The sequence below is a fragment of the Rissa tridactyla genome, chromosome 4 (assembly GCF_028500815.1).
Source record: "Rissa tridactyla isolate bRisTri1 chromosome 4, bRisTri1.patW.cur.20221130, whole genome shotgun sequence".
Lineage (NCBI taxonomy): Eukaryota > Metazoa > Chordata > Aves > Charadriiformes > Laridae > Rissa > Rissa tridactyla.
Genome location: NC_071469.1, coordinates 62,434,809 through 62,449,354, shown reverse-complemented (window position 1 = coordinate 62,449,354; position 14,546 = coordinate 62,434,809). Strand labels below are relative to the sequence as shown.

General features: G+C 43.8%; 1 protein-coding gene across 6 annotated transcripts in view; it reads left to right on the top strand.

Annotated features, from left to right (window-relative positions):
* The window catches only part of AKT1 (AKT serine/threonine kinase 1), a 77,470-nt gene that overhangs the window by 57,963 nt on the left and 4,961 nt on the right, over positions 1 to 14,546 (top strand). For all 6 annotated transcript variants that reach the window (XM_054199893.1, XM_054199895.1, XM_054199892.1 and 3 more), the window contains 2 exons: positions 3,021 to 3,235; positions 12,142 to 12,229. In XM_054199893.1, the coding sequence (XP_054055868.1) occupies positions 3,021 to 3,235; positions 12,142 to 12,229 (303 nt within the window). The remainder of the gene's footprint in view (positions 1 to 3,020; positions 3,236 to 12,141; positions 12,230 to 14,546) is intronic.

Here is a 14,546-nt window from a genome sequence, read left to right as displayed (position 1 = left end):
GAGAGCTGATGTCTTTGCCGATCAGCGCTTTTGTGCTCTCCGTTTGCATAGTGGTGGCAGCGTGCTCTTGGGTTTTGTTTGTTGTTTTTGTTTTTTTTGTTTTGTTTTTTTTTTTTTTAACTCCCAGCTGCTTTCAGGGGCCTCCAGTCTCTTCCCAGTAATGAAGAACGTGGGCACCTGTTGAAGTAGCTTGCAGCAAGGAGGTGGAGCCAGTCTCATGGTAGCTGCCAGCTCTCCATGGATCACCAGAAGCCTTCAGTGAATCTAAATTGTGGTCCGTGCACCACAATTTGAGATTTACTGATGCAGGGAGTAATTAGCAGCACGACACAGTGTTTATTATTCATAAACATGGCTTTTATTATAGCTTCCCTCTTAAAAATCAATTGCTGAAGTTCCTCATTGAGGATTTTAAGAGAAGACTAAAAATATTTATTGTTTTGGTTTTGTTTTTTACTAATTTGGAATGTGGGGATTCCCTGCGCAGGCATTATGTTGTTCTTTCTGTTTATATTATTTGCTATTATTTTTCTTTTTAATATTTATAATGAGTTGGCTGATCCAAAACCCTGAAGGACAAATCCTTTTGATTAACCCAGCTCCCTCCCTCACTTGCAAATCCCATCTGCGAGTTGGAGTGTTAAACTCTGGAGGCTTTTGTCATCTGGTTGATAGCATGCAAAAAATCTGGAAATTGTGCGCGAGCGATATTCTGTTCATTTAAGGTCATGCATGCTTAAAAGCAGGGGTCTCGTTCTTCTTGTCTGCGTTTGTAACTTGAATCCGGCATAGCGGCGTGTTTATACAGTTGCTGCATCGTTGTTTTTAGGTTCATGCTGGAATCTCGTGCATGGCTGACAGTGGCTGAACCACGTCAACTTTGATGTGTCAGATGCATCGATGGCTGTGATGTTTACAGCTGTTGTGCCTTCTCTTTTCAAATTCCATCTCACAGCAGTCTAGAGCTGCTCTGTTTTGTGCAATCACTAGTATGAGCGTGTGCTTGTTGTGGTAAAACACTTTGAAGAAATAAGCATTTTATCTTCTGTTTAGAAGTAATGGAGGTCAAGGAAAGAGTTGTAGTTAGTAATCTAGATTATAATACAGAATATTAATACAGTTACTAAAGTAACAGTTGAAGTATTTGCTGCATTTTGAAAGCACCTGTAGCATTTATTACATGTACAACAAAGGCCTCTGTGGTTTTGTTTTTTTCTTTCAGGCCTCTCCTATTGCACCTCTTGCAGCAGCTTAAAAAGTAAAAATAAAAATCGGGGGCCCCGTGACTGTTTTATTTTAGGTAACCCAAGTGTAGGGGAGTGCGAACAGGAAGCGTATATTGAACAGGGTGACTCAGAGAGCGGTAACTGCATTGTCACTCAATATCTCCTGCGAGCTGAAGGGCCGCGATGCCTCGGGAAGGACGGGGTCGGCTCCTGGAATCTTGTCCGGCCGGCAGCTGTGTCGGCCGTATACATATACGGGGCAGCTGCAGAGCCAGCTGTCGTTTGGTGTGAATCATACGGCAGGGGATGCCGTAAATAGACCAACGTGGGGTAATCTAATACCTGGCAGCCTTTTGATTTTTACTGCAGGCCCTTTCCCTCGTTCAGATGATTAAGGGGAATAATTAGTGACTAAAGAGAGGCAGAGTGCAAACGGTTGTTACGTGGTGTGTCTCAATGCTTCTTTTTTGCTTGCATAAACCTCCATAAGAGGTTCGGATCCTGCTTTTGTTAAACTTGTGTCAGCTTTGGCTCTTTCACCCTTTTAATTTTGAGTGTGAAGTATTCAGAATTGTAGCAACGTAAAGCTCACACAGACACCGTGCAACAAGAAAACACCATGGTGGTGCAGTCGTGGTTTGTGCTCCTAGCAAGAGTAAGCAGTTCAGTGCAGACCCGTGAAAAGAGTAAAGATGACAACTAAAACCTGAGGACAGGGTTTGGAACATGAGACTGTTGGTGTCAGCTCCGGACAACTGCATAGGAGACACAAAGTCTAGAGAAGTCCTCGTAACACCCACTCCACAAGCCACCAAACACTCCCCGCTCCCTTCAGCAAGCTTCAGTGCAGAAGATCAGAAATGCACGGCGACAGGGCTTCTCTGGAGCAAGCAGGAGAGATGGAGGGCACTGCTGGGGTCCCGGGTCCCTGCAGCAGCCGGGGCTTCGTTAGGTAGAAGCACCCAGGGGAAGGGAAAAGTGAACTGTGTTGGACTCCTGAGACCTGGCAGAAGTCCCCTCCACTGACAGTTCCTGGGTTTGGAGCCCTCTAAGCAGAGGGATGAGTGTTAGAGCTAGTGAACAAGTACCTTTGGAGGGAGCAGGGGAGAGGAGGAGAAACGTTTCCAGACAATTTGGCTGCCATTTTATGGCCTTACAGCCGGTCAAATGTAAGGAGTGGCCTTCTCCTCTTAATGTTCAATGTAGATAGTCATTTAGTATTTGCGGGTGGTCTTTGAGCATGTGCAGAGCCACCCTTTGCAGGGTGCAGGTTGATACGAAGATGACAGGGATGTTTAGCTTGTCGCTCATGACATTACAGGTTGACAGTCATTTCTCTTCTCCCTGTACGGGCTCCTTGGTGGTTTGAGGTTTGTTTCTTTTTTTTTTTTTTTTTTTTTTTTTTTTTTTTTTTAAAATGAGATCCCATTTGGAGTAGTTCGTGATGAATAAGTGAGAATTTAACAGCTGGCTCTGTAATGTGAGAAGAGTTCTCAGCCTTTGGGCTTTCAAAGGTTGTGGTTATCATGGTTGTAATGTGAGGGAGGGTGGAAGGAAGAGAAGGAAGCTGCCATAATGTACCCGCTGCCTCCTTTTCCCCTTCCCGCTCGCCTAGCGTGGTGAATGTGGACGCCAGCTCTTTTTCAAATGGATCTTCTGCAAATACTCTGCTGGTAGATTCGGCTGTGACATGTGAAAAGATGACCTTGCTGGGGTAAATTTTGCCTCTCAAATTCTGTGTTCATGCCTGGTTTGGGTACGTCTCTTGAAATCTTTTTCCTTATATTTCTGCAGGTGCTGGAAGATAATGACTATGGTCGTGCAGTGGACTGGTGGGGTTTAGGAGTCGTGATGTATGAAATGATGTGTGGTCGGCTCCCTTTCTACAACCAGGACCACGAAAAGCTCTTTGAACTCATCCTTATGGAGGAGATTAGATTTCCACGCACTTTGTCACCTGAAGCAAAATCTCTCTTGTCGGGTTTGCTGAAGAAAGATCCTAAGCAAAGGTGAGACTCTTGCTTCATAGTCGCACTTGTAAGCACTTGCGTCCTTAGAAATACCCAAAAAAAGCAGGGGGGGAGGGAATTTGTTAAAGGCTTCACAAAGAAGTTAATAATTGTGCTGTGCAGAGGAGTGTCTATGAACGGGACCTATCCTCAAGACAAGTGACTTAAAAGTGACTCTTTCTCTGCTGCTGTGTGAGGTGCCCATATTGTCATCATTGAAAAACAATTGAAAATAGTACTGTCCAAAGCACTACTGCATGCACGCATGCCAGCGATTCTTCTTTATTTAAAGTGGAGGAAGGTATTTCAGACAAAATTGTAGTTTTGTTTCTAATCCATTCAAAGTGATCATCCAACAGGATGCAGCAAGTGGACCTACACATTTTTGTTTTAACCTCTGACATGAGCTGACACTGCAAATAGCGACACAAAGCAGCTTTGGTATTCAGAAGGCAGAATTTCAGAATATTAATTCAGAATATTATTGCCATTAATGTAAAACTATAGCCAGGGAGAAAGCAAGTTAACTCCGCCTTTGGGCATAACGAATCCAATGGCTGCTGTGGGTTATAAGCTGCTCTACACTGAATGCTTTCACTTTCTCTCCCAGTTCAGCATGCTGTTTTCTGAATTTTTGTTTAAATCTGTGCCAGTGATTTAGCGTCCTGCGTTGGACAGTAGGTGGTGGTGTTTGTACCATGTTTGTGGTGGAGTTTATACCATGCTTAATCTATTTTTCCTATTTCCTCCTTTTGTTGTTTTTTTTTCCTGTGCTGTATTATTTAAAAAGTAACACTTGATTTAAAAACAGAAAAAAACCAAAACAAAAAACCCCAAGCCCTTAATGGCTAACAAAAAGAAAACAGAACAAGATCCAAAAAGGATGTTGACCTTCTCACAAAGATAAACATCAGTTTAAAAACCTGCCATCTTGTCAACCCAGACATTTTAAGAACAAATAATATTGTGACTCTGCCCCTGATCTCCTGTCCTGAACCTTCCACTGTAAATGGGCCCCAAATAGGAAATCTTTCATGTGAGGTGCAAGCAAATTCTGATGTTTGTTTAGTCTGCGTGTGTGCGTGCACATAGCAGGAAAATTATTTTTGCCAGTACGCAAATACTTGCAGCAAGGATTTTTGTCATCACTGTAGGCTATTTCCACCGCTATTTTTGATGGAGAATCCTGCTGAGAGGTCTTGTAATGCAAATCCACAATTTGTACTACTGGAGGATTCAACTTAGCGGTGACGTGGGGAAGCAGGAACAGTTGTAGTCAGGAGCATGGCCAGCCTTGTACTGGGTGGCAGCAGCTGCACGCCCCTCCGCAGCCCGGCGCCTGCGAGGGGACCTCCGGGAGAAGGTGGTGTCATTGATTAGCAGCCCCCCCAGGCACCGTGCTCTGCGAGCCAGCGTGGCCGCAGCCCCTGCCAACAGGATTCCTGTCCAGGAAAGCGCAGGGTGAGATGCAATTGTGACCCTTCCGTAGCTTATTCAGGTGGAGCCTTTCAGTCACTGGAAACGCAAGCGGCATCTGCTGTAATTTGTTCTTAAAGGAGCATCTCTGATGAACCAAAATGCAATTTGTTTACAAACAAAGAACGCCCACTTGTTTCTAATTACAAGGTTTTCCCAATGCCAATAATTACTCCACAATATGCTCATTTTATACAAATAGCCACTTCTTCACTTGTGTCTTCTGCAGGCTTGGAACCAGCGATGCTCTGATCTGTTGGACAGATGATTTTCATGCTGCTGATAGAAATAACTATAGACTAGACAAGCCTGCGCACATGCCCGCAGCTTGCTAATTACACTGGTGCTTCCCAAGCTTTTTGGATCATGGAGCATTCTTAAATACTGGTTTCTCACCAATCACCGTTCACTCAACTTTTTAACTGAAGTTGCGGTTCTGCAAATCCCCTGTGCTTCGCGGCGTTTCAGGCAGTACGAGGAACTGAGCTGGAAGCACTAGGGGTAGAAGTCCTGAGTCCTGGCCTTGTAGTTTTATCTTCTTTTTACTGTGTGGTTTGTGTGCTGGCATACTTGCTTGTTGACGTTCAGTGAGTTCATGGAGCCATATTGAAGAACAGCAGCCAGATAGCTACGAAAATACATTCAGTGAAAAGTTAATCTGTGATAGTCTGGTTGACATTAGCCCGTTGATGATGCTTTGGGGAACCACTGTGTAATTCAGCAGAAATCCCCTCTTCCGCAAAGCCCTGTGGCAGACACAAGTTGGTGTCATCGTAATGTTGTCTGTGGCAGAAAACATCAGCATTGGCAGCATTTAGTAGCTGCTGCTGAACTTCGGGGTGGGACAGAGGAGACAGCCAAAACCATGAGAAAAATGAAACTGGGAGGTGTTGTCCTCTCCTATAAAATCCTCAAAAAACCCCCCCAACAACAACGGAGGTTGATATAATGAAGGATATTTTAAGTTTGATGTTAAGGAGCTAGGGAATTGTGACCCACATCGGTGAATTAAACAGGAAGAGGGTAGATTTAGATTAGACATGAGGAAGAAATTCCTTATTGTGAGGGTGGTGAGGCACTGGAACAGGTTACCCAGAGAAGCTGTGGATGCCCCATCCCTGGAGCAGCCTGGTTCAAGGCCAGGCTGGATGGGGCTTTGAGCAGCCTGGGCTGGTGGGAGGTGTCCCTGCCCAGGGCAGGGGGGTTGGAACTAGATGATCTTGAGGGTCCCTTGCAACCCGAACCATTCTGTGATTCTATGAAATCTAAAAAATTGCCTGTTGTACTGAGCTGGATATAGAGAAGCAGACTTAGCACTCTGCGTTCAGTAATACCAGTTCAGTCTCAAACTCGCAGGCATATGGGGAAAATGTGAAGAACAATAAATTGCATTCTGCTTTTAATCATGGCTGTTTTCTAAATTTGGTCATACAAAATCCATTCTGTAAGAGAAAAGGAATTTTAAAGTTTCTTTTGGGATTGATTTAAGTTTATTAATCTTGCAACGTGAGCCCTAATTTTCCTAAGAAGGAAAAAAATCTATTCTGTAAATATTTCCTTTTAATGTGACCTGAAATTCTCCTTCGCTGCTTTGTAATGGGAATCAAATGGCAGGAGGTAATCAGGGCATTTTTTCACACATAAAACAGCAAAATTTTTAACTTTTATTATTCTTTTCTCTGGTTGTGGAGCCTGCAACCTGTGAAAGTGGACGTGGATCAGAGTGCTACATAAGTTTAGATGGGTGGGTAGGTTTGTAATCAGCAGAGTGTCTCGCAAGCTTTGAATCTTGGCAGGTTTTAAACTTGAGAGAACTTCAGGGTGGTTTCATCTGAATTTTGATGATGTGTTTTCACTACATGCCCTAGTGCTCTCTGTCACAGGCCAGGGTTATTCAGCCTCTTTCAGATGGGGTTTGTCACAAGCTGCTTCATCTGCTTCTGTCTTTTGGGGTGCTGTTGGACTTTGTCATTCATGAAGAATGAGAGTAAGAAGACGCAGCTTCTTATAAACAGCTGTTAAAAGATTTAATGACTTCACAAAGTTACAATTCTGTCTTTGTAGCGCTGAAGGCGGTCGTGGGGAACTGGTGATTGGTCTTTGCAGCCACACAGAGATCTGGCACTTCATTCTTTCTAGTGATGGTGGTATTTTCCATATCCACAGTGCAACTTTGGCTGCAGGTGCTCAGGAACATCAGGGTCAATCAAGCCTTTACCTGCATGAAAATCAAACTCCTTGGGTTTTTTTTTTCTTGTGAAAGGAGGAGATTTAAAGTGTATGTCTGTGTTCTCTGTTTGTGGTGCTCTGCTATGGAAAGGGTAGATGGCTTGAGCAAACTAGCTCTCAGACACAGTGGGCTGCAGCCCACGCAGCCGCTGATGGAGTTGGAAGAGGTAGAGGTGACAGCCAGGGGGACTGCAGGGGCCTGGAGATGGTCCCAGCTAGCTGGTGGCAAGCAGGAGGAGGTGACCTCAAATAGTTCTCTTAGGCAGCAAATTTCATGCCTTGTGGGCATCCAGAGTTTTGCCACCGTGCATGGCAAGTGTCTTATGTTTGCTCTGAAATGTGTGTGTCTTGAGTACAAAAGTGTTTCTATCTCCAGACAACTCCAGCGTCCTGGGTATCACTTGAACTGCAGAGTGCTCATCAGGTCTTCATACGTGTTTCACCAGGTGCTTTGAGGTAGACTGAGTTTTAGCTGTTGCGTATGACAATTTTAGTCTAAATTGGTTCAGTCCAAAGCTGTTCAGAACGAGCTTGGACAAACTCAAACAGTTCACCCATAAGAGATCTAAATTGAAGCTGAGGAAAACATAAAAGGCAAATTTAAAGAGATTTTTTTTCCCAGCTCTCTAGAAACCAGTAGTTTAGAGACTTCCAAAGTCTCAGTATCCTCAAATGTGATGCTGTGTAGATGCAGTTCCTAAATCCTTCCCTGTGGCTATTAGAGGCCTCTGAAGGTGATGGCTGTAGTAAAAGAAGTTACTAGTCTCCATCCTGACTGTATCAGAGAAGGAGAAATATGGGTCTGTACTCTGAGCTGGTGAACACCAATAGCTTTTGCTGAGCTGATTTTCTTGAGCCTGGTGGGTATATTTGCACCGTTGTTGAACCAGGTTTGGGGCTGGGGGAGTCAGAGAAACCGTGTGAAGACAGAATGGCAGTAGAAGTGGTGCCTAAAACTAGCAGTCCTCTCAGATGAGGATGGTGCACGTGCAAATCTGTAAACAACAGAAATCCGCCACCTAAAAGTATGACAGTCTTCAGATGAGGATTTGCCCACAGTCAGAATCCGTATTGCGGCTTCTAATATGGTGAAGCACAAGCTGATCAATGGGATTATTTGGCAGGGCAGAGCGAAGGCAGTTGCTGCCCCCTTTCCTGTGCTGGCATCTGGCTGTCCTTACTGTAGAAACCTTTTAACTGTAAAACTAAAAGTTTGTGGGTTTCTTCTTGAAGAGCTGGGAATGGACCTGGGTGCTGAGCGCTGTAGACTTTTACACAGACAAGTAGAGAAACAGTATTTTTCCTGTGATCCACTAATTGCAATCTTCTGGCCTGTGAATCTTCAGTGGCATAGAGTGCACCCTCAGCAAGTTTGCTGATGACATCAAGCTGTGTGGGGCAGTTGACACGCTGGAGGGAAGACATGCCATCCAGAGGGACCTTAACAGGCTGGTGAGGTGGGCCCGTGCCAACCTCATGAAGTTCAACAAGACCAAGTGCAAGGTCCTCCATCTGGGTCGGGGCAATCCCAAGCACCAATATAGGCTGGGCGGTGACTGGCTTGAGAGCAGCCCTGAAGAAAAGGCCTTGGGGGTGCTGGTGGACGAGAGGCTCAACGTGAGCTGTCAGTGTGCACTAGCAGCCCAGAAAGCCAATCGTATCCTGGGCTGCATCAGGAGAAGCGTGGCCAGCAGGTCGAGGGAGGTGATTCTCCCCCTCTGCTCCACTCTCGTGAGACCCCACCTGGAGTACTGCGTCCAGTTCTGGAGCCCCTACTACAAGAGAGATATGGACGTGCTGGAACACGTCCAAAGAAGGGCCACGAGGATGATCAGAGGGCTGGAGCACTTCTCCTGTGAGGACAGACTGAGAGAGTTGGGGTTGTTCCGTCTGGAGAAAAGAAGGGTCCAAGGAGACCTTATAGTGGCCTACCAGTATCTTAAGGGGGCCTACAAGAAAGCCGTTGAGGGACTTTTTAGGATGTTGGGTAGTGGTAGGACCAGAGGGAATGGATTAAACCTAGAGATGGGTCGATTCAGATTGGACGTTAGGAAGAAGTTCTTCGCCATGAGGGTGGTGAGACACTGGAACAGGTTGCCCAGAGAGGTGGTGGAAGCCCCATCCCTGGAAGTTTTTAAGGCCAGGCTGGATGGGGCTCTGAGCAACCTGATGTAGTGGGAGGTGTCCCTGCCCATGGCAGGGGGGTTGGAACTAGATGATCTTTAAGGTTCCTTTCAACCCTAACAATTCTATTATTCTGTGATAGTAATACTTTCCCTCTTGATTGTGTGTTTATACACTGTATTTTTTTATATATATGTAAAATTACAGTACATAAATTTTTAAACATATTTGCACATGATTTATCTCTGTTGAGATAGCTGATTGCCCTTGTTTTGTGGAGCATGGGTATTTGTCATTAAATGATTAAAGGAACTTGCAAGCAATACACAGTTTCATAAAAATTAAAGATGTGGAAATGGTTTCAGTTTAATAGTGATGTTGCACTTTAATAATAGTTTTCTCCTTGAGATTTAGCTGAAATACAGAAACCAAGGCTCTCAAATATAGATGGAAGTTAAGTGAATAAACAGAATTGTTTGGCAGGTGTCTTTTAAGGAGACCAATTTAGACAGGAGTTTAGGTTTTGAAGGCTTTTTGTTTTAATTGCTTTTTGGCCTCTACACTTTCTGTTATATTTCCATGTGTACTCTAGATCTTAGTAGCTTTTTCTTTTTAAGTCCTATTTATGCTATTTTTGGTTCAGTCTGAAGTCTTAAATGCACAAAACTTAACTTTATTGTACAATGATCTTTTCAGGACTTTTATTCCTGCTGTATTTTTCTTCAGCTGTTGCATGTTCTTACAAAACATGAACCTGCTGCTCTTTCAGTTCTCAGTGGTGCTTAACCATGATTTTTTGCATTAAGTGCTGTTTTAATTTTGTTGTCCTTGAGAGGGTCCTTTCATAATAATTCTGAAAGACGAAAGTGTATTTTGGAATAAATCCATATCCAAAATATGAGGTTTCTATCGTTTCCACCATTCGCTTTGAATCGATTTGTTTAATAGTATAGATTTTTAAAAGGTAAGTAAAACATCTGGGGCTTTCCTCGGCATTTCCCTGAGTATGTGTTTGCCCTTCATGGAACAAAGGCTCTTATTAGATAACGTATTCTCCAAAGCATTCGTACACGGCTGCAGCCAGCCAGCTTTCCTGCTTCTGCAAAACACAATTCTGGTTCTTAGCTCATAGTCACTCCTGAACTTCCGTGCATAAGCGCAGTCTGTTGACATCTGTGGATAAAGAGGATCAACTCCACCCTTCTCTTCATGGGCCATCGTCATCTGTGCTGGGGAAGCAACAAGGAGCCTGGTAGAGACTTGGCAAAGCCTCTAGACCTGTGGGGAACCAGCCGAGAGATGATTACCCACAGAGTTTGTCTCAGTTCCCAGGCTGCCCTGGAGTTTGTCTCTGTTCCAGGCTGCTCTGCAGCTGCAGAACATGCTGCCAGGCAGATGGGAGAGCCATCGTCTGGCTTGGTTTGGCCTGTGGGGCTCTAGGGTGAACTTAGGTTTAGTCTTAGAGCTTACCTGGGGAAGGAGAGCATCACCCAACACTTTGCGACTCAAGGACTTGTGATCCATTCCGGGTTCTACTGCCCATTTCCTGAAGGAACATGAAGGAGCTAACCTCTTAGGTTGCTGTGCCGCTAAATGGAAGAGGGCAGGGAAGTAGGGATGGACTCTGAACTGCCAGGCACCTCTGCTGCTTGGTCTCTCTGGTACAGCTCCAGCTTGTGCTCTCTGAAGACAGTGCTCGGGCATGGCTACGAGAGTTGCATGCACCAGATTCCATTCCTAGTGGACAGTATGGACAAAGTGTCACCATATTTGACTCTTCCTCGCTAAACAATCTTCCAATCCTGTCCCAATAGCATTCTGTCTTCAAACTGTGTCCCAGAGCATGCAACTCGGTCTCAAGCTGTCAAAGCGCCACCTCTTCAATGGTCTGTAGCACAGCCTTCACATTTTCTCTGATATCCTGAACTGAAACCCTTCCCTCCACCCCCAAATAATCATGTATTAGGGCCACAGCGTTGCCACATGTGGCCCAGAGGAGATTCAGGGCCAACTGCTGTGAAGTAAGGATGGGGCCTGGCTGGGCAGCTTGGCTTCAGGTTCAAAGAACAGTCCTTCACCCGTTTTTCTGTAGCAGTACATCTCTAGCCGTGCTCACACAGAGCTGTTTTTCCAAGCTCTTAAAATAGGGGTAATATCTCAGTTTGCCAGTGGCACCAAGAATGGGAGGACAGGCAGATACTAGAGGTCAGCCTGGATGAACGTGGTGACGCCTCTTGTACTTAAAATCCTGAGCGTCTTCTTAACCGTATTACCTGAAAGTAAGTCTCCTGCTGATTACTCAGTATGTGTTTCATTTTCTCAGTGCATGCCTTTGCTTGCAGGTGTGGTTCAGTCTTTTAGAGAACGTTTTAACCTCCACAGCAAAATTTAAGCATCTGTTAGCTCAAGACTGCGGCCGAACTGATTGCATCTATAAGCTGTGTGGACAGTTTTATTTTGGAATAAAAGTACTTTATCTTGATGTATCTTAAGTCAGTAAAACACCCTTTGTGCTTTCATGAAGCCAGGGAGGAGGAAAGATTTGCATACAACACGATATTATCGCTGCAGTTGTCAACTGTTTCCTTTAATGGAAATTTAAATCAGGTTGCATAAATCAGTTTGTCTTAAAAATCTTTGCCTCTTACACTTCAAAATCAAATTCAATTTTACTGCTGGCATCGCTCTGCTCTAGAAGATTGCAAGAGGTAGTCGCTTGTTAATTTAGAAAGAGACCTTTTACTTGCAGGATCTGCTGCGGTCCCTAGGACAGCATCTTTCCCGAAGGGCACGTCTTTTGAATTGTGATTTTTTTTTTTTTTCCCTTTGTTTGTTTGTTTGAGACCTTTATTCTAATTCTACTTGTTAGCCTATTTTCAGATCTTTTAGTGGAACTGTGTTGAAGCCTAAAATAGACTCTCCTGCAGCCTTTGCACAAAACCAAATATGAAGCACATGCTAGGACTGCTCCCAAATGTATTATATAAACTCAGAATTTCTTCACTACCATTAAATAAAAACTGTATGAGAAAAATAACTGTACTCAAACATTTAATTACTTATTTTGCCCCACACAGGTTAGGTGGTGGTCCTGATGATGCCAAGGAGATTATGCAGCACAAATTCTTCGCTGGCATTGTTTGGCAAGATGTATACGAGAAAAAGGTACTTATACAACTGTTCTCCCAAGGTGAATTGTAGCTGTGGATATACTGAATGTTTCAAATTTTATTGCCTTCTGTAAGGTACACAGAAGCCCTCCACGGAAGAGGTTTGCAATTGTTTTTAACAAGGCTGTATTGCTTCATGTTCCTTAAAATACTGTAATCGGATTACTTCTGAATCAAAGCTTTTCTTTCGCAACATGAAGAGTATCTCTTGATGAGATACCTGTTTCTGTGACTGAATAAATAGGATGTAATCAAAATTGCTTCCAAACTTAGACAGTATATAAGCTTTTAAAATGGCTTTTCCTGTGAATTCTTGTTGGCATTCCTTGCTGTCAACTGACGTATTGGAATTACTGTTGGTCTCCGAGCATCTGAAGCAAAGCTTCCCAGAAGCAGTGGTGGAAGATGGGCTGTTTGTTCCCTTTACGTTTTTCCTGTCTTGAATGACGCAATTGGACTGAATAGGCAAATGCAGAGAAGTGTAGGCTTTTACATCAATCCAGGCTTAATATTTCTTTTTGGTTTTGGTGATGGAGAGGTGATGCGAAGCATCTGCACTTCATGGTGTTTCTTACTCATTTTCCGTGGGACCCACTGAGTTTGTAGGCTTTCCAATGGGAGCCACTGAAGTCAAAGAGCCCAGCCCGTTCTGTATGAGTGTGTTTTATCAGTTGTCCGTGCCTCGCTTGTCCCTTCCTTCACAGATAACTTACTCTACTCCTCAAGGATGCCCTGCTTCATGCTCTCAGGGCGATCTGCTGTTGTCCTCTCCCATTTGATTCTCACCAGCCACATTTCCTGTAATGCTCACATGAAATGCAGCTAACTAAAACCTGAGTCTGATGATTCAAGGCTCCCATCTACTGGTGCCACATGATCTCGCTCAGTCCCAGCCTTTCCCGGTTTCCCTCCTTCCCCCTGCAGCCCCTCATCATATCACATCTCATTTGATCTCTAAATACAGTTTAGTTCTCGCTCCAGTTGGTGGGAGCAGGTAAGAAACGTAGCAGAAACCGAGTTTTAATTCTTTGGATTCTTTCAGTAAAACTAATATAGCGATCTATTAGCAATGTTTGTAGGTGTAAAAAAAAAAAAAAAAAAAAAAAAAATAGGGCATAACGCTGCTGGTTTCCATACCGTAGGGGAAGAATTGTCCAGTGCTTGTATACAATTACAAAGAGCGCTCTGTTTCCTTTCTCTTCTTTCACTTCCTCACCAATTTATGTGGCTAAAGGGAACTGAAAAAATCATAAAATAAGGTTTTGTGCCTTGAAAGTGTAGATAGAGCTTAGACCTCTGTCTTCTTTTCAAGAGAGCGAGCTGCATGTGGTCATGAGGGAGTTGTGTGGAGTTTATTCAGTATAACGTTAAAAGTATACCTGAATTACTGTTCTGAACAGGAGGTTATCCCCATTGGCACCCAGCTGACAAGCTGAATACTTGGGGGTTTGCTATTTTTTTTTTTTTTTTTTGCAATTTAAGGTAAAAAGTTGATAACGAGGTTCAAGTATCTTCAGTGAAGTTATTTGTCATTTGGTGGTAGTCCTTGTTCCCTTAATGGAGGAGAAATCAGACAAGCGGGAGATAATTTATTTGTCATTGGGACTGAGAAAGCCTTCATCAACTGTCCCATAGTGGTGTTGACCCCGATTGTTGTGGAAACTACCAGGAAATTCCAAATATTACATATTTTGGAGAAAACAGTGTGCTAATTGAGACTGTTTCTGACCTCGGCGTATCCAAGGGGGCTAGATTCTGGTTTTGCTCCTGTCTCATTAGCATGTGCATCTGAAACAGCCGTGCTGTGCAAACAAAGAGATTTCAAAAAGCCTGTGAGTAATTGCCGCCTGTGTTCTGGGTGGTCCAAATTGGATTTTGCAGCTTTTACCTGAAATGCAGTCTCACGGATAAAAGCTGAATTTTGTCAGCTGCCTAGAGGAGTTTATGTGCTAAGCTTGGTTACCCGCTATCGCCAGATAATGGTGAATATGAATATAGGCTTGGGGTAATCGAGAACACTTACTTTGTAATTAAACTTGTTGGAAACATATCTTTGCTTTGAATTATGAGGAGTTTTGAATAACTGGGGTTGTCCTAAGGATTTAAAATATTCATTACACCCTCCTGGAAGAGTTTTGTTATGTGTCTCTGGTGCAAAGAAAGGTGCGATTTAATTTGCAGTATTTCTCCCACCCACAAGCAAAACATGGGCAATGAGATTTTAATCGCATGGGTGTTTTTCTGGTCCTTTTTCTTTGTTAAACCAACATAAACCTGCCGGTATCATACTGGTCTGCAGCAGTGGGAGGCTA